The 21,128-nt window shown below is 38.9% G+C and overlaps 1 protein-coding gene across 3 annotated transcripts in view; it reads right to left on the bottom strand.

Annotated features, from left to right (window-relative positions):
* Nucleotides 1–1,404: 1,404 nt before the first annotated feature.
* The window catches only part of UXS1 (UDP-glucuronate decarboxylase 1), a 63,895-nt gene continuing 44,171 nt past the window's right edge, over nt 1,405–21,128 (bottom strand). For 2 of the 3 annotated variants that reach the window (XM_063458161.1, XM_063458178.1), the window contains exons 11-15: nt 13,458–13,501; nt 10,139–10,199; nt 7,174–7,231; nt 4,181–4,284; nt 1,405–2,329 (exon numbers count right to left, since the gene is read on the bottom strand). In XM_063458161.1, coding sequence (XP_063314231.1) covers nt 2,198–2,329; nt 4,181–4,284; nt 7,174–7,231; nt 10,139–10,199; nt 13,458–13,501 — 399 coding nt within the window. In that variant the 3' untranslated portion in view covers nt 1,405–2,197. The remainder of the gene's footprint in view (nt 2,330–4,180; nt 4,285–7,173; nt 7,232–10,138; nt 10,200–13,457; nt 13,502–21,128) is intronic. The other variant, XM_063458170.1, reaches the window with a different exon arrangement.

The following is a 21,128-nucleotide window of genomic DNA, read 5'->3' as shown; positions in this document are numbered from 1 at the left end:
AGCCCATAATGACACAGCATCGAACTATTTATTCCAACCTTTTTTCCTGCTGATAATAGGGAAATCAGGGTCTAAATTGTCAAATCTGGGATCACTTTTATAGGTTCCAACCCAACAAATTATATATACCAAGTGCTCCAAACAGATTGCGATCACTTCTAATGGATATATTGAACATTGGTGATGATATCCAACACCATGCAAATAAATGAGATATCACTAGCGCCCGGATACAACTCCCAATCTCACCCCACAGCATTCACACAAAGCCTGTGTAAATAGTCCAAATCCTAGTATGAAGGCATTGCACTGGTGTGATATAGGAAACATTGAATCTGATCTATGCAGGGTCACCATCAGGGGGTGCAGCAAGTGCTATTGTAAAGGGCAGAGAGACAGAAATATGTCCCCAGCTAGCAAGCACTGAAGATCTCCTAGGAGCAGTTCCCTTACCAGACTACATGGCTAGCACCCTTGCACTCTATGGCAGTACTGTGATGTACCAAACATCTTCTTGGCACATGGGAAGCTGTGCAAGAGTTAAACCAGATATATATGCTCAAACCTGCCAGCACCTTACTAAACCCTAGGGAAGCAACTCTGTTGCGTTAAAATCTAATAAATATAGGTGGGTGGCTAAAATATGAACTTTATTCATTGTGGGTATAATTGGAAGTGAGTGAGTGTATTTGTCTGTGAGCGTATATTTGGGAAGTTCCAGCAGAATAGTGGAGGAAAAAGTAAGTATATTTTTTTTTGTTCCACTGAAAGCTCCATTTCCCCCCAACAGCAAGCGGATTGTTTTGTATGGGCAACCAAATTCCTAATGGCATCCCTGGATCCATGACAGTTATGATAACCGCTTCCAATGAGAAAGAACTGTTCTCTTGTTAATGCTTTCCTCTGACACAGCAGAGGGCTCTGTGCATTGCAGGCTTTGGAATGTGTTTAGTGATACAATGCCAAATGCAATGTGCTTGTGTGAAAAAATTCACTGTGGCAGACTTTTTTTCTACAGTTCCCAAAGAATGACTCTAAAGGAAAAAAAACCAAAAAAACGACAGACCAGTACAGGAGTAACAAATCAGGACTGTCCCATCTTATTGGTGATTCAAATCAGAGAACATCAAATTGCTATACATGTAGGTATCACACACTTATCAATCTTTAATACTCTCAGATATTTTTTCATTGCAAACTTTGTGGCATGCTGCCCTCACCCTCTGGACCAGACTCCACTGCTACCAAAGCAAGCAATCTTCTGGAGAAGATAAAAAAAAAAATGCAGCCATACAAAAAAACAACCAAAACAATCTACAAAAGCACAATTCAAAAAAAAAAAAAAAAAAATACAAAAAAAAAATACTAAATGCGGCTTATAAAAATAGCATACTATATCACAAGTAAATGATAATACCTTATTTTATTTTTTTGTATCTGTTACACAACAACACAGCAGTGATTGAAAATATTGTTATTTATAATAGCTGCTTTCAAATTCAAATGTACAGCTAGCTGAAACCTTGAGAGAGAAAAAAAATCATTTAAAACCAAAAAAATAAAAATTATAAAGCTTCTCAACATAAATCTCGGGCTCTTCACCCCTTAATACCACTTAAGGGGCTTACCTATACATAGTGATGTCAGTGCAACACTCCTGACAATACGGCTAACCTTTGTATGCATAGAATAACACCTCATTTAAAAGTACCCATCACTTCTTTAAACATATATAAATAAAATTGGCATTTTTTTGTCCTGTTTACAATATCTTGTATCTTCAGCTTCAAGACGAAACCAGTAATTTAAACCCCTTGTGCTTGGAGGAGTGTGTAAAGGTTCGAAAGCCAATGCTCATCTAACCACCGCCCAAACACCAGGGTTGAAGGAAACTGTCCATAGATCGCAGCAAAAACAAAGTCACAGCAAGATATATAAAATGTGGTGCCTTCTGGATGTTCTCTACTCTACTGGACATAGAAAGACATATTTGAAAAGTGCAAGGCAAGGTTTGCAGTCCCCACGGTTTGATTTAGGCACATCCATTCCTTTAAAGCAAGCTTCAGGGGAAATTCCAGTTTTATTCTTCATGATACCTCTCAAAAGTCTCTTTTTTCTTGTAAAAGAAACAAAGGGAAAAGGAGAAATAAAAATTACATCCTGTAAACCGTCAAGATAGTTCCTCTTAATGGAGTGTTCAGTTATGTCGTGTTCTACCTTTTTTTATTCTTGCAGGCTTAGGCTTGGGGATATACTGATTGTTCGCTTGATATTCAAGTTCTTTGCTAAAGTAGTGGATCGTTTTGTTTAATCCTTCCTCTAGAGGGACCTGTAGAGAGAACAAAGGGAGAGCGACAGAAACTAATATTTTATACAAAGTAATGATATAAATGCTAGGCTTCTAACATCTTTCCCCACTATTGCCTCTTACATTCCATAGTTGAAGGATCTGACATTTATTTATGACCCTTTTATAATTACGGAGTACATGCCTAAGCAGCCATTCAAATGTTGTAGCATTGCATGAAAATGATGAGCGTTATTAAAAACAAGCAACTATACTAGTAAGAAGCACCAACTCAAATGAAATATAAAAATCCAAAAAAACACTTTCTATGCAAATCTCTAAAATGGAAAAAAAAATTGAATTCATGTGTATTATTATTATTGTTAATTTTCCATTAATCAGTTTGCATATCCCACATTTTTTTTTTTATTCATTTCAATACATATAAAACACATGCACAATTAAAGGGATGTGTTAGGCGCTTATAGGAACAACTCTTATGGCGCAATGATCATGTGGTAGTAGTACCTGGGCACTGTCTTAGTTTGAGGGGTTAAAGCGACACTCCAGACCCCTAAAGCACTTCAGCATGTTGAAGTGATTTATGTGTAGAGTGTGTAGTCTTCTTTACATATTACAAAAACTGCAGATTAACATAGAAATCGCTACATTATAAATGAACCTTGTTACACCCCATGGCTGTCAATCGGATAACCAGTCCTTTTAGTTCCTGGTCTGGTTAGCTTGGTGGAGTTAAACTCAAGAAGCAGCAATTGCCCAGAGCATCTGCCTTGCAAAGACTCCTCATTGAGCTGCATTGGGAAGTTTGATATGACAGTCACAGAAAGCTTGGGAGGGGATAGAAGGGGAGGGCTGCAAAGGCAGCAGACAAGAGATCTGTAGTTTTTGCAAGCTATTTTATATATATCCCAATGAAAAAAAAATAAGTAAACGCATGCACATTTTCATTGAGGTATATGAACTAAGCAGTGATTTTCATGTTTCTTTAATTTATTTGTTCAATGAAGTATCCATTTAAACCATTTTCAAACAGTTTAACTACAAAGTCAGTCCCCTCTATACCAGACAACACTGACTCTCTGTCCTGCCATAATACACTACAAGAAGGTTTGTCTTGGTCACGGGTGACAGACTGGTTTGGGTAAGGGAAACTTTCCTGGGGTGTACACAAGCAAGAGGAAGGACAGAGAAGGTAGGGAGCACAGGAAACCAGGAGACAAACATTGGGGTTAAACTGTTCAAAAACCATTCCATCCCTGAAGGTAAGACTGGGCCCCAGGTCCTCTCTGCTACCATAAAACGGAGATTCAATTGTTATAGTGACTATGAAGGCTGTAGTAAAGTGGCAGTGGTCACTGTACATACTATAGAGGAAATATTTCCCATTTTTTTCTTCTTCTTCAAATAAACTAAGCGCAAAGATAGGCAGCATCCATTTTTATGAGATATCTAATATGGTGCCTAATGTAGTTCAAGTAGTAGCAATGATTATAAAAGTGACAAAGACACGACCCCAACATTTTAATCTATTACATAAAAGTTTCACAATATGAGGGGGAAATAAAAAAAAAAAAAAAAAAAAAAACTCACCTCAGACCATGGAGTGCATTTTGCAAAATGTAATTAATTGGAGAACATAACCAGAAGACTGGAATGTGTTGTAACAAATTATAGTATAAACTGTACATAGAAGAACCACTCATCGAGACTCTAGATTTGCCAAGGTCTACTTGGCTTTCATGAGAGGAGAAGCAATTACACCTTGGTTTATAAGAGGAAAGTGTGCATTCATCTTTACATGGGATTCATTTACTCTAGTCTATTATTCACGATCACTCATCTAAAAGGATTCCTTAGTCTGCATTTACATACCACTGGTTCCCAACCAAGCAACATTTTAGCTTTTCTGATATCTGGTTTTCGCCTCTGAGGATCATCTTGAGCTTCTGAAAGAAAAGTGATTTCGCCTCCACTACCTGTTAGACAATAAATTATATAATCATTTGTGAAAAGCACAACTATGATATTAAGATAAGACAATGCATAATAAAACAAGTAATTGTGTTTTATGTTCAAACTGTAATCAGTGGGGAAAAATGTGAAGCATGTACATTTCACACAGCCAAATGTCTCCATTATTGAATCACTGTACCATGTTAAAAAAACAGGCCAAGTGTCTACAGAGACCTTTACCAGGTTTAAAACTGAATGGATTGCAGTTTTCATTACAAGCCAATGTGGACTCAACTCAGGATTGCTGCGGATGATCTCCGTGTGGATGATCTCCGAATATGTTGAACACTCCACATAACTTACTGCAAGTTGCACTTGCCTTCCACTTTTACCTTGACTACACTAGATTTTAAGTTTTATTTTACAAATGTATTATTGAAAACACTGTATGCTACACTTTGCCTTTGTAAATGCATAAGTGAATATCAACACTTCAAATCTTTACAAATCAGTCTGCCTATAAATGCAATAATAGCTAGAAGTAGCTTGTACACATAAAGTCTTAAATATACAAGAATTTACAGCCATGCATCGCTTATCCCGCTGGAATTCAGAGCTTTACATGTGATAATACCAAGCACTCACTTTGTTTAAAAAAATGGAACGAACCATTAAAAACAAAAGAAATTTGGAAAAGTTTTACAATAGTGATAATGAATTAATTAAAAAAAAAAAAATACACGAGAAATATATTTGTGTAGATGTTCTTTTAGACAGAACACAAACTGGATATCCTCATTACATTTTGCTTAATTTTTTTTAACTGCAGTCTATTTTTTGTTTGTTTGTAAACTATGGCCAAGGTATCCGGGGTGTACTCATTTGCGTACAGACATTTCCCAAAAGAACAAGTCCAGACTGAGAATAGATGTCCAGAGGTGCATTTAAAATAAAACAATGTATAAGTACTAAGGGACAATAGTGAACTTATGGTAATGAACATGAATATAAATATGAATGAGCGAGCATGTATGCAGTATTTATTTCACACTTTCTAAAAGAAATTACTACAGTGCATTTAAAATCCACTGTACTGTAAGTCTCAAAAACATCAATTCTCTCCTTTACATGTGTAGAGTAGAAGCAGAGAAATGTTGACCTCATGGAGCTCTGATGATCCATATTCATGAACCTAACATTTCAAGGACAGAAATTTTGCATACATATAATACACTGGTGATTAAGGAATACTTTAAGTTTGAAGATAAAAAAAAGATTAAGTGCAGAGTTGGAAAAAGTTAATATCTAAAGATCGTTTGCACGTTTGGGTATGCCATGCATCACAGTTTACGCCTGTAGGGAAGAAACGTACTTTATTCCAATTCAATTAGATTTAAAGGAAACTAAAAACTTTAGCCTATAATTTATTTTCTAGTTTTATCTGTGAGCTTATTTAGTGAAAAATGATAAACCATGTTTATAAACCATATGTTCCATGCTGCTGATGAGAACTAATGGACGCTGTTATCTTACCATAACATTTAGTATGCTACCACCTTTGGAAATGTGCTACTTGTAGTACTTGAAATACTGAATAAATAGTTGTTTGATACCCAAAGCACTAGATCGCGCTTTGTATATATTTTGCACGTAAAAAAGGAATAACGAAAGGGGGGCCCGATTTAAGGAAACTGGGGGTACCACTCTCTAGATGGTACACGGCTTTACAGTTTTGGGGGCTTCTACTGTATAAACCTCCTTTCTTTGCGAGTAGGATAATTTCTATAATATTTCATGCCTTGATTTACTTTGTTATATTACTCTATATTTGTATCACTCTTCTTCTTACATGTGAATCCGGAAGAAAAATGTAAATAAACATACTATTATTTTTGACTGAATAAGTGCTGAAATTTGCTCACGGCTTTCTTTTTTAGTGTGTGCCACTTTTTTCCTTTGGTGAAAGACTAGTGCGTAGCAGTTACATTTTTTATGAATTTTTATTTTGTATACACTCGTATTATATATATATATATTTTTAAATGCAACCACTTTAGAAGAGTTGGAAGGTTTATTTTTCATTAAAGGTTACATTTAAATTTTTGCAACAATACAATGTGAAGTTACCAAGCCAACAATCCATACCGAGAGCACTCCTGGTAAATTGCTGCTAATCCAAATGTACCAGAAACCATTGCAAAGTCTCCTATATGCCATGCAGTCACTAACAGAAACCAGGATAAGAACATGTGTCCTACGGCTAACACAGTGGTTTACACTAACATGTTCAATGTAAGTATATGATAACTAAAATACAGACAGAATTAGATTTTCACACTATTGACAACACTGAGTAACTTACCGTAAGTCAGAAACTGAAAGCAGATTTGTGGTGTGTAACCTCGGCAAACGTTGCACCATATAAAGATATATGAGCCCAAGGTATTTATAAGCATAGATAACATGTTTAAAGATGATAATCTAATATATTGAAATATTTTAAATCATGCATCAATTTCCTCTATAATAATTATTATAATAATAAATAATAATAATAATAATAATAATAATAATAATAATAAGTAGGATAAGCAAAACACTCTTAAAGAGGTTTTGTCTTAATCCGTGTAGTGCATACTCCTTACCTTGAAAAATTTTTTTTTTTTTAAATCCTTTGGAGGTTAAAACCATTATAAACACACTGGCCAACTGTTTTTGTGGCTGATTGGAATGTACGTTTTCCGTAAGGCAACAAAAACAGTTATATTCAGCAGTGGGTTAAAACTGTTAAGTGTGCAGGAAATTTGTGTTTTACCCCTGTCTCCTCCTGAGGTCTCCATTCAATTAGCCACTTCTTGATTGCACATTTAATCAACAATTGGCATCACATCTCAAGGGCACTGAACACTCACCAACAAGGTGTTTAATTAATCTGGCAAATTCTAGGATGGTGTGCTCTTCTGGGTTTCCCTGAGGACAAGAGAAAAGTAGATTAATGTTCTGATGAAAAAGACTAACTACAGGTGCTAGAATATAAAGAATCATACTAAAACTTAAAATAACATCCTTATTTCACAAAGGTATGAAACGTGAGCATTATAAAAATTGGAGGAAATCGCCAAGTACTTTGAACTAGAGCTGTATGTAAGCATCCCACATTGTACATGGAACACTGGACAGTGGGCTCTTAAATAAAGGGAAATTGTAGGCATTATAACAGCTTCATCTCATTGAAGTGGATATGGTGTCAGGAATCCCCACTCTCTAGATCAGGGGTGAACTACAGAGTAGTTCAAACTCTGGCTGAACTACAACTCCCATGATTCTTTGTATAACAGATAGCTAGAGAATCATGGGAGTTGTAGTTCAGCAACATCTGGGGGGCCGGAGTTTGAGGACCCCTGCTCTAGATGGTACACGGCTTCATCTCATTGAAGTGGATATGGTGTCAAGAATCCCCACTCTCTAGATGGTAAATGCTTCATCTCATTGAAGTGGATATGGTGTCAGGAATCCCCACTCTCTAGATGGTACACTGCTTTACAGTTTTGGGGGCTTCTACTGTATAAACCTCCTTTCTTTGCAAGTAGGATAATTTCTATAATATTTTAAGCCTTGATTTACTTTGTTATATTACTAGATGGTACACGGCGTTACATCTCATATAAAGGGACAATGTAGGCATTATATTCAACAGTAAGCATTTTTAATGTTTTAATGCTAAACAAGCAACCCTTCTCCCTTTGGGCTTCTTGGGCTAATGCAGAAGCATTACCCTGAGCAACAATGACTGACTGAAAACATCAGCTGACTATTTTCAGCTCAGAGTGCACTACAGGTACGAATCGGTATTGCTACAAGGATGTGTGTAGATATGTATGTGTATCAAGATATGTATGTGTGTGTGTGTGTGTGTGTGTGTGTGTCTCTATAGAATATGAGACACTCATCCCTACTTCTTTACCTTTAGTATAGAACAGAATTCTTCGAAGATATATTTATATATAAGTGAAAAAACAGCAAGCGTTCTTAATATACATATACACGCATTGTGCTTTGGCCGGTCAAATGTCAGGATTTCCTGACGACAAAATAAGGGGCGCATCCCCTGGCTCCCAGAGAACAAATTGTAGGGATCGACCGATATTAATGTTTTAGAGCCAATACCGATAGACTATTTCTACATAAATCTACTGTTAACTGAACATGCTTATTCTTTATTTTTTTTTTGCAAATTCTTTTTTATTAAGCTAAATGCACAAAAATATACATGCCAGTCAGAATTTTTTATGTTTTTGAGAATATGTGTGTGTGTGGTGTACGCAGTGAGAGTATTTGATTAGTGAATGCAGTGTATGTTTGTGTAGTAAGTGCAGAGTGTGTGTTTGTGTTTGTGTAGTGTGTATATAGTGAATGCAGAGTGTGTGTAGTGTGTATATAAGTGAATGCAGTGTGTTTGTATAGTGTGTATAGTGTGTGTATATAATGAATACAGAGTGTGTGTTTGTGTAGTGTGTATGTGTATATAATGAATGCAGAGTGTGTGTTTGTGCAGTGAGTGTTTGTGTAGGTATGTTAAGTGTGTAAAATGGGAGGGGGGAGCGGCATTTTTTTTTTTTTTTTAAACAATTTTTTCGATTATGTTTTAGTCCCCACTTACCTCGCCAGGGAGGGGGGATATAGCATTCCCCGGTGGTCCGGTGGCATTGACCGTGCAGAGGGGGCCCAGCACACTATTACTTACCTTCCCAGCAGCTCCCTTCAGCTCCCCTGTCTAACTCTCGCGGCTTGTGCGCCGTGCGGGGCGTTGACATGGTAACCCGTGCCAACGCTCTGACGGTCACGGGACTCGCGAGATTTAGACGGGGAGCTGAAGGGAGCTGCTGGGAAGGTAAGCAAGAGCGTGATGGCGGCTCTGGTCTGTATTATTGGCGATGTCGGTATCTTTATTGGCCGATACCGATATTACTGAAAATACAGAATATCGGCCAGACCGACAAATCGGTCGATCCCTAAACAATTGTTACAGACCGTCTGAGCCACCTTCCCTCCAAAATGCGCTCTTCTAGCTGGTCTTGGAGTGGGGAAGATTTAGGGTAGAAGTTGACCGGAGTTGTGACTAGCTGCGGCAGAACCGGAGTTCCAGAAAAGTTGCACATACGTCCCGCTATAGTCTTTGTGGCTTTCTGGACTCCGGTTTCGGTCAGGACAGGGGCACTCCAGGACAATTAGTTTGGAGGGGAAGGTGCAGGAACCCAGGGGTAGTGAAAATTGTCTTTTAGGTGACCAAATATGGAACAAATAGGGATGATTTGTCACACCCCTTCAATGAGGGATGGAGCCACAGGTGGCTTGGGGACCAGATTAACACTGAACAGTGGCATCCCACTGAGGTCCAGGGGACTCCAGTGGTTATGGTGCAAAGAGTGCCCTGATGTCTCCACAATCAAAGTAGTGAAACAGTTTTTGAACGGTTTGACTTGTTATCTGGCGTCCCTCAGGTGTTGCACCCTGCCTCCACTACATTCAACAGAAAGCTCCTTCATCCAAGCTCAGCGGTGAAAGGTTAAGCTCCCTGTTTGAGAGCAATGCAAGGCTTAGCGCAGGACAGAGAACAGGACTTTCTAGGAGTTTCCAGGCGCTTTATCGGATGTAGTTAAGGAAGGGAGCAGCACCTGATAGACACTAGATAAGAAGTTAAACCATTCCAAAAAGGTTTGACTACTTACATCAGAGGAGTGGGGGGAGGGGGGGGGGAAGGAGAGGGGGTATAGTAGTTATATTGTTTTCTGGAGTAATCCTTTAAGAAAAGGAAAACCAGATCAGTGAAAAATAAAGTTTAACCAGAAAAGTGAGAATTGCAGTTAAATGACTCACCAAATTCACAGGGCTGCTAATGTTGCTGTTCATCAAAGCCACCAAACCATTCACCAAATCACTGGGAAAATAATGAATACATTAAAATATGAATTTATACAAAAATTAGTACAGATGTGTCAGGATTATATGAGATTGACTAACACTCCATCACTGAAAGGGTTAATGTACCATTCTGATATCTTGTACTTTACCAGGCCTCTGTTTCTTAGAGTGAATCAACATTTCTTGGTAATGACGCACACTGCCCTACTCTGTTTCTAATATTAATTAATGTAATCAAAGCACCAGCATGACGTGCATTTCTAAATCACATATTCACTTTCTATTGGTACATACACAAAGACACCAAGTTCTCTTTCACGAGGCATTATTAATGTATTGACAATCATTATTGTTTTTACTGGTGTGCCTGGGATCCGCCCACAGACACACCCTCTCTGTATAAAACGTTTGTTCCACCATAAGTTTTGGCATATTGTCTCAGTGATTTATTCCCCAGGCATGCTTGAAATGGTTGTTTTTCCAATGGATGGATGTGATCTGTCGCTAACAGGGAATATTTTTTTCTAACAAAAGTCAAACTAATCCAAGCCAATACACAACTGAAGAAAAAGTTTTTTGCAGGTTTTACTGCAAATTGGGAGGGAGGGGGGACTCCTTATCCATAGTGCCCAATAGTTGGAAACTACACAGGAAAGGTCCGTCCCCCCACCCTCAAAAGGGTTGGATTAGCCTTTTAAATGAAGTACATTTTAAATTACAGGATTCTTCAGCCATACACATACACCTCTGGTGGGACAGTGTTTTAAAAACCAACAGTTCAACTCAACAGTCTTCCCTGCTTCTTCTGTGCAGGGAGTACCAGAGAAACTACCAGTTTTCAAACACTTTCTGCCAAAGGTACAGGTTTATGGCTGAAGAATCCGGTCATACTCTAAAAAGGTAGAGAGGAGTTTCTCTAATTGTCCAATTGTTATTACATATATTTCACTTACTAAAGCCACTTGACAAAAAGGATTAAAAACAAACAAAAAAAAAACCTTGTATGATGTAATATATATATATATATATATATATATATATATATATATATATATATATATATATATATATATATATATATATATATATATATATATATAGAGAGAGAGAGAGAGAGAGAGAGAGATAGATAGAAAGAGAGAGAGAGAGAGAGAGAGAGATTTATTTTTCTAGGCCTAGAACATTTTGTAATTATAGTGCAATGGTGTTTTGATACAGCTAAATGCAGCATTCATGATGACAAATTTGGATGTATGCTGCTCAAATTTATTAAGGATGGTCACACACTCCATCAATTGTTTACTCTCCTCTAATATAGACAACCCTTTATTATTAGTGATAAATAAAATATTTTATAAGAGAAAACCCAAGACTTATACAGCATGTTTCTGCACAGAACACTAGAGGGCAACGTCACACAATAGATGTCTGTTGCTTCCCAATTCACTTTTTATAAAGAGAACCACTCTCCAGACAGCTTTAAATAGATTAATGAATTTACAGCGCTTGATGAGAATACAGATAGTCCTCACTTTGCGACCTACCTGCTTTATGACTGCTTGGACTTACAACCAGCTCTCCAACATTGGTATTTGAGAGATTCCCGACGTTAGATAGCTGATCTATGTCCAGGGAATTTTTCCAGGAAATAGATTTCAGAGAATCCCTGCGCTCGTGAACAAATCTATGTTCAGGGGATTTTTCCCGGACATAGATTCGCGGGACTTCCTGCGCTAGTGAGCTGGTCTATGAGTCCCGCGCATGTTCTCTAGTGTATCCTCACTTACTGACCAATTTGCGTTACGACCAATTCGTAAGAACGGAACCCGGTCAATAAGTGAGGACTGCCTGTATTTCATATTAGAAACAGGTGGAATCACAGTTGATAAAAATTGCCAACATGGGACAGGATAAGCAAGGTGAAAGTGATTGTTACACTGGGTGGAAGAAAGTAATAAAAATAAAAATTAAGTCAGGTTAGTTGGACTCATAGTTAATGTTAAGGTCTCGAAGGAGATTTAACGATAGAGGGTTCAATAAGGACGTTTAAACACCGTTTGAAATAGCCTATGAGAGAGACAATTGACTGGCTCTGATGAAGAAGGTTATGCAAGAGTAAGTGATACCACTATACAAGTAGAAGACCTCAACATCCAAGGACACTTGTAAGGACACAATAGCTGGACTAATTCTCTCCTTTTTTTGTTTAACCATTGGATTTTATATTTGTGCGCAGCCTTTTTTACTGTATTTATTTATCTTATTTCAAAGGGTTTGAGGGATTCCCTTTTTTTAAGGTTGCTGCCAAAAGTTATCTAGCGCTGTCTTATTCTTTTTATCTATTATGCAAGAGTAAGGTAACGAGTATGAATGTAATTGTAGAGAAACAGCAGAAGGGGCAGTGATAGGGAATATTGGCGTGGAAGGAAAGAGCCTAGTTGTAAAGACATTTGTATTGAGAGCATGTCAATTGAAAAGTTTCATCAATAGAAACAGAAGTCAGCATGTTAACATGAGCAGCCTGAGGTGTATCAAGGTTTCATAAGATAGTCATAAAAAAAAAAAATCTATAATTGAGTGTTAAGGAAGTCTAAGAAGGCTGCGAAGCGCAGTAGTCATGTCTGGCAAATGTGATTTGTAATCTACTTTTCCTCCAATGATAATGATGAATTTTGTTAGATAAAGAGTAAACTGAAGATGTCAAGCCCAAGTAATGCAAACAAGGACAATGATAATGTATTAATTGGGTTAAAGATTTTTTTTTTTATGAAAAAAATTATAAGATCTATAATTTAGTCACAGGTATCTGGTATCACCAATTCTTCTCCAAATAATTACTGGTATTTAGCCTTGTGAAAAAAACTAATTTGGACAGGTTTGTCTAATTCAAATGCATTTTAATCCATATTAACGTTTATGGGATTTACCTGCAGTGTTTTTTTTTTTTCAATGAATACGTTTCCACAAGTAAGGCTAGGATTGATTTGTCTGGATACGGATTAAAAAGGCGTTTGATTCATACAAGACAGTCAGAACAAATGTTTGCACAAGTATACTAGTATAGAAGGGCAATTTATTACACCTATTTTCTTGTTTTGTAAACAACCTGCATTTTCCCCTTAGAAAGTTAGGACCAAACAGATCATCGATGTCATGCTAACTACCTGATCATTACATAACCCATTCAGGATATGGAAACAAAAATACTACATTAGGAGACACTACGCATTTGTTAAAAGAGAGGAAAAAATAAACATATGTGAAATGCTGTTACCTGACATATTGAAAAGCCCTTGTTTGTGAGCCTGAACCATACACCTAAAAATAAATAGAAAACAGTGATATTATTTAATATGTAGTAGTTTAAAAACATTTATTTTGTAAAAAATTGGATTTAACTAGCTCAGCAGATTTACATATATAAGTATGAGTTCAAACATCAATACAATAAGGCACCCGAATTTAGTTTTAAGTGGTCTAAAACCAGCACCTGGCAATATAACCACTTCAATGTTATGAAATGCTCATTTTACTATAATAAAAATGTAATGTCACTTAGTCCCCCTGCTGGCTGAAAATCAAATAAAAATAACTTTAAATAAGTGTAAAAAAAAAAAAAAAATATATACTTAGATCATATATATATATATATATATATATATATATATATATATATATATATATGATCTAAGTATATATTATTATTATTGCCATTTATATAGCGCCAACAGATTCCGTAGCGCTTTACAATATTTTGAGAGGGGGGATGTAACAATAAATAAGACAATTACAAGAAAACTTACAGGAACAATAGGTTGAAGAGGACCCTGCTCAAATGAGCTTACAGTCTATAGGAGGTGGGGTATTAGAAACATTAGGATAGGAAATATCAAGTAGGAGTGAAGCAGAGCTGGAGGGGAGAGAAAAGCACTATCCCATAGGAGAGAGCAAGAGACAGGTATGTAAGGGATTACTCTGGGAGGCCATACGCTTTCCTGAAGAGATGGGTTTTAAGGCCCTTCTTAAATGATTGAAGACTTGGGGAGAGTCTGATGGCAGTAGGCAAGTTATTCCAAAGGAGAGGAGCCGCCCGTGAGAGGTCCTGCAAGCGCGAGTTGGCCGTACGGGTGCGAGCAGCGGTCAGGAGGTGGTCGCGGGCAGAGCGGAGGGTACGAGGAGGGGCATACCTCTGGATCAGTGAAGAGATATAAGAGGGGCTGGAATTGTTCAGTGCTTTAAATGTATGGGTTAGCACTTTGAATTGACTCCTATAGGATACAGGGAGCCAATGTAAGGACTGGCAGAGGGGCGAGGTGTGAGAGGACCGACTGGATAGGAAAATCAGTCTAGCTGCAGCATTCATTACAGACTGTAGCGGGGCAGTACGGCTTTTGGGGAGACCAGTCAGGAGAGGGTTACAGTAATCCATGCGGGAAATTACTAGAGCATGGACAAGCTCCTTGGTAGCATCTTGCTTAAGAAAGGGGCGGATGCGGGCTATGTTTTTGAGTTGGAACCTACAGGACTTGGCAACAAACTGGATGTGAGACTCAAAGGTGAGACCAGAGTCAAGTATGACGCCAAGACAGCGCGCTTGTAGGGATGGACTTATGTGGATATCACTGACTTGAAGGGAGAGTGAGAGAGGAGGATCAGTATTAGGAGGAGGAAAGACAAGGAGTTCAGTTTTAGAGAGGTTAAGTTTGAGAAAGCGTGACGACATCCAGTCAGAGATGGAAGAGAGGCAAGCAGTGACACGTTGCAGGACGGCCGGGGAGAGGTCCAGTGAGGAGAGGTATATCTGAGTGTCATCAGCGTACAGGTGGTAGTTGAATCCAAAAGAGGCAATACGTTTTCCAAGAGAGGCAGTATAAAGAGAAAATAGAAGGGGACCAAGGACAGAGCCTTGGGGAACTCCAACCGAGACAGGGCGAGGGGAGGAGGTATCCTTGGAACAGGAGACACTAAATGAGCGTTGGGAGAGATAGGAGGAAAACCAAGAGAGGACAGAGTCACAGAGACCGAGTGATTGAAGAGTTTGAAGGAGGAGAGCATGATCAACTGTGTCAAAGGCAGCAGAGAGGTCAAGGAGAATTAATATGGAGTAGTGACCTTTGGATTTAGCGGAGATTAGGTCATTAGTCACTTTGATAAGAGCGGTCTCAGTAGAGTGGAGAGGGTGGAAGCCAGACTGAAGAGGGTCAAGGATAGAGTTGGAATTAAGGAAGTGAGACACACGGGTAAAGACAAGTCTTTCCAAAAGCTTTGATGAGTAAGGGAGCAGGGATATGGGACGATAGTTAGAGGGGGAGGACGGGTCAAGAGATGTTTTTTTCAGGATAGGTATTACAGTGGCATGTTTAAGGTCAGCAGGAACAGTGCCAGAAGAGAGAGAGCAGTTAAAGAGTGTGTTAGGATAGGCACAAGACAAGGGGAGAGAGATCTGATGAGGTGAGATGGGACAGGATCAAGTGGGCAAGTGGTGGGGCGAGAGGAACGGAGAAGTGCAGCCACCTCTTGTTCAGTAGCTGGGGAGAAAGTCTGAAGGGTAGGGAAAGCATGATTTATGTGTGGTTGAGAAAGAGAACGGCAAGGAGGGGAGAATTGTTTCCTTAGCTGTTCAATCTTGTCAGTAAAGTAATATGCAAAGCTATCAGCTGTAAGGTTAGTTTGGGGGGTGGCCACAGCAGGGCGGAGAAGGGAATTAAAAGTGTCAAAGAGACGTCTGGGATTGCGGGAGCATGAACTAATGAGAGAGGGAAAGTAGGACTGTTTGGCGAGGGCAAGGGCTGTGCTGTATGAAAGCAACATGAATCTATATTGAAGATAGTCTGCCTGGGTGCGGGACTTCCTCCAGGAGCGTTCAGCACAGCGGGAGCAACTCTGCAGATAGCGTGTTGATTTATTATGCCAAGGTTGGGGTCGTGTTCTCCTCGGGGTGCATGTTTGGAGTGGGGCTGCAGTGTTCAAGGCAGATGTGAGGGTAGTGTTATATGTGGAGATGGCCAGTGAGGGACAGGAGAGGGAAGGGATGGATAGCAGTTGTGAATCAATGTCAGCCGACAGCTGCTGGAGGTCAATAGAGTTAAGGTTCCTCCTGAACAGTCTAGGTGTATTTTAATTTTAATATATATATATATATATATTAATATCAAATTACACGTAGACTGATACTGATTAAATATATATATAATTATTGTTATATATATATATTTATTTATAATATAAAAAAAAATATGTAAATACGTAAAAAAATTAAATAAAAAAATTAAATAAAAAAATATATAGATGTGTTTTATTTCGTTCTAACTGTATTGTGATATTAATATATATATATATATTTATATCAAAATACACGTAGAACGAAATATATATATCTATATACATAAATATATACGTATATATCACTATATATAAATATTTTTAAAAAAATGTATATATATATATATATATATATATATATATATATATATATATACACACATACACACACACACATATATTAATTCTACACATATATTTATGTAATAATTTTACATAATTAGGTATCCTAATTAATTACAATTAGCCGGACCTGCCTGACAACCCATGCCGAAAGTATAGGGAATTTAATTTGCTAGCACTATATTTAACTCGATAACTTTCCAAGACACCATAAAACCTGTACATGGGGGGTACTGTTTTACTCAGGAGACTTCGCTGAACACAAATATTAGTGTTTCAAAACAGTAAAATGTATTACAATGATGATATCGCCAGTAAAAGTGACGTTTTTTGCATTTTTCACGCACAAACAGCACTTACACGGACGATATTATTGCTGCAATACTTTTTACTGTTTTGAAACACAAATATTTGTGTTCAGCGAAGTCTCCCGAGTACAACAGTACCCCTCATGTACAGGTTTTATGGTGTTTTCAAAAATTACAGCGTCAAATATAAGGCTTGTGTTTCATTTTTTTCACATTAAAATTCGCTAGATTGCTTACGTTGCCTTTTTGACCCCATGGTAGCCCAAGAATGAAAATTACCCCTATGATGGCATACTATTTGCATAAGTAGACAACCCAAGGTATTGCAAATGGAGTATGTCCAGTCTTTTTTAGTAGCCACTTAGTCACAAACACTGGCCAAAATTGGCGTTTTTTGCATTTTTCACACACAAACAAATACTAACGCTAACTTTGGCCAGTGTTTGTGACCAAATGGCTACTGAAAAAGACTGGACATACCCCATTTGCAATACCTTGCAAATGGCATGCCATTATGGGTGTAAATTTATTTCCTGGGCTACTATACAGTCTCAAAGGCAACGTAACCAATCTGGCGAATTTCAATTTCAAATGTAACGTGCTATATTTGACCCTGTAACTTCCAAAAACACCATAAAACCTGTACATGGGGGGTACTGTTTTACACGTGAGACTTTGCTGAATACAAATATGTGTATTTTATTGCAGTAAAAGCAAACAGTATTATGACATTGACAGTTAAAATGGCATGTAGAACTAAAAAAAAAAATATCTTATTTTCTCCAATTTTTTTCATATTAAATTATGTTTCATAGCTAAATATTTGATATTAAATGAAAGCCCTGTTTCCCCTGAATAAAATGATATATAATAAGGGGGGTGCATTTAATATGAAAGAGGTGAATTACGGTTGGACAGACATATAGCGCAAATGCCAGGTTTTGTTTACATTTTGTTTCGTTCACAACTTGTACATTTGGCTGCGGTCTTAAGGGGTTAAATAGCGATAAGTTTGGCAGACTGCTAGCCCGCATCATCAACAAATGAAAGAAGAGATCACATATTGCACATCTGAAAGACCACAAGGGCCAGGTGCAGCGCATGCCGGATGCAATTGCACAGGTAGCGTGTTCCTACTATGAAAACTTATACTTTGCTAAAGTGGTGCCACATGGGTCTCAGCCGAATGGGAGTGGGCATGCCATTGAACAATATCTGGAGGTTAATGTTTATACAACACTGGCAGTTGAGGCAAGAGAGGCACTTGAAGCTCCCTTGTCCACAGAGGAACTGGAAGCAGTAAAGACATTGAAATCTGATAACAAATAAAAAAACCTTTATTCATAAAAAAAAAAAAAAAAAAACACAAACACTTTGTTTTAAATTCAATGATTTAGCCACCCTCCCATCCCCACTTTTTATTTTCCCCTCAACTGTTTAATTTACAGTTGGTTTAATAAACATGCAAGCTTTATAGAAAATATTTGAATTTATAAAGATCTAAATTGCAAGACAGTTCTTTATACCACGCAAGTGTCCCTATTTAGGCTGCACAGTCATTTTGGCTCTTTGTTATTGGTGTGTTTGAATGTATAACAGAGCTCCACAGCATTAATAATCACAGTAATATTACTTTAAACTACAATAAATGTGTTTGGAAATTAGTCTGTGTAAATACATTACATGTTTTTTGTGTTCAATTAAATTTTGCTTGCATAAATTGTTATTCTCAAGTCACCTAGAATTTCCCAGAATGCCTCTGGCCAAACCCCCAATTCACACCCCTAAAAGTAAAGTGTCCCTCTTGATCCATCTGCAATGATAGGATGTATGGTTCTTCATTTGTGTTAAATGCTTATCACAACAGCATTCCGGATCATGAAATTGAGCCAGTTGTTGAAGGCCAAAGCCTTCTGATCCATTTGGGATCCAGGAAAAAAACAAGAAAACACTTCTTAAAGAATATAGTGGGAGAGAAAATTGTCAGAACAAACAACACCTTCCAGAAGCACTGTAAAATCCAATTAATGCATAGGTTCCAAAAAGAGTACATTGTAGCACCTAAAAACAGTTCAGACTCACTGGGTCCATCTACTTGAAGATCAAACTTACTGTGAAAATACACCCAAAAAAGCCAAACTCTGACCATTCATGTTACTTAGGGCCAATCTCCTATGCAAGCCATCCTTAAAGGACCACTATAGTGCCAGGAAAACACTCGTTTTCCTGGCACTATAGTGCCCCTCAAGGTGCCCCCACCCTCAGGGTCCCACTCCCGTGGCGCTGAAGGGGATAATCCCTTACCTTTTTTCCAGCGCCGGGCTCCCTCAGCGCTGGGACTCACCTCCCTCTTCTTCCGTCATCGGCTGAATGCGCATGCGCGGCAAGAGCCGCGCGCGCATTCAGCCAGTCCATAGGAAAGCATTATCAAAATATCTTAAAGGACCACTATACTCGTTTTCCTGGCACTATAGGGTCTCTAGGTCCCCCCCACCCGTAGGGTCCCCCTCCCGCCGGGCTCTAGGTTGAGGAAGGGGTTAGTCCCTTACCTTTTCTCCAGCGCCCGGCTCCCTCGGCAGTGGGGACTCTCAGCCTCCTTCCCCAGTCATCGGCTGAATGCGCATGCGTGGCACGAGCCGCTCGCGCATTCAGCCAGTCCATAGGAAAGCATTCTCAACGCTGGCGTCTTGTCACTGAAAACCACAGTGAGAAGCGCGGAAGCGCCTCTATCGGCTGTCAATGAGACCGCCACTAGAGGCTGTATTAACCCATTTGTAAACATACTTTACTGCAACATAATTTACTGCAAAAAGGGTTAAACCTAGCTGGACCAGGCACCCACACCACTTCATTAAGCTGAAGTGGTCTGGGTGCCTATAGTGGTCCTTTAAGCAATTAAAAATGTAGGAAGGCTAACAAGATTTACAGAAGTACACACAAAAAAAAATAAAAAAATAAACAAACATACACCCCTTGTGATAAACAAGACAAGACATTAGGTTCTTGAGCCTGAAGCAAAATCTCAAATACTTTATTAAAAAAAACAAAAAACAAAAAAAACACAACCAACACTGAAATGCAAGAGCCAAAGGCAAGATGGCAAAAAATTACGTTTGTGACCTAGAGGCACTGTTTCCTGCAGGCAAACCAAGTGGTTATTACACACAATGTAGAGCAAGTATTAACCCTCACTAAGCGAAACTAGTGGCAAAGCTGACTGGATCTAGACAATTTGATCTGGGACTAAAGTATAGATTTCTCCATTAAAGGGACACTCCAGGCACCCAGACCACTTCTGCCCATTGGAGTGGTCTGGGTGCCAACTCCCACTACCCTTAACCCTTAACCACCACCCTTAAAGGGACACTATAGTCACCTGAACAACTACAGCTTAATGTAGTTGTTCAGGTAAGATCTATAGCTCCCTGCAGGCAATCTGATGTAAACACTGTATTTTATAGGAATACCTCCAGTGGCCGTCACTCAGACGGCCACTAGAGGGACTTCCTATCACGCAGGGCCCTAAAAAGGCCCTGTACACGTCAGACGTTTGAAAACACGTCTGACGTGTTCAGGAGAGAGAAGGCACTGTGTGCGCGCCTTCTCTCTCCAGCCAGTCAGCGGAGGAGGGGGGCGGGCAAAGACCGCGAGCTGAGCGGTCACTCAGCTCAGCTTGCGGCCGTGCACACCGCGCGGTAGTGCGCTCAGGACTTCAGAGGGCGGCATGAATGCCGCCCTCTGAAGTATGTGCGCATGTGCGGCAAAGCTGCGCATGCGCACCAGGGAGCAATGACGCTTCCAAATAGAAGCGTCTGATTGCTTCCTGCTCGCGCCCGCCTATTTAGTCATTTTGACGAAATAGGGGGCGCGGCTTCACGAGGCTCCCGGCGCTGGAACCAGGTGAGTAAACTTGCCTCCCTGGAGAGTCCCTTTAACCCTGCAACTGTAATTATTGCAGTTTTCATAAATTGCAATAATTACATTGCAGGGTTAACTCCTCCTCTAGTGGATGTCTACAAGACAGCCACTAGAGGGCACTTCCTGATTCGTAGCACAGGTTTTCTGTGCTAGAGCGTCGCTGGACGTCCTCACGCTGTGTGAGGACCTCCAGCGTCGCTCAATTCCCCATAGGAAAGCATTGAAAAGCATTATCAATGCTTTCCTATGGAGAGCTATAATGCGCGTGCATGGCA

This window comes from Pelobates fuscus, chromosome 1, assembly GCF_036172605.1.
Source record: "Pelobates fuscus isolate aPelFus1 chromosome 1, aPelFus1.pri, whole genome shotgun sequence".
NCBI lineage: Eukaryota > Metazoa > Chordata > Amphibia > Anura > Pelobatidae > Pelobates > Pelobates fuscus.
The sequence above is the reverse complement of the archived record's forward strand: the minus strand, read 5'-3'. Positions and strand labels throughout refer to the sequence as shown.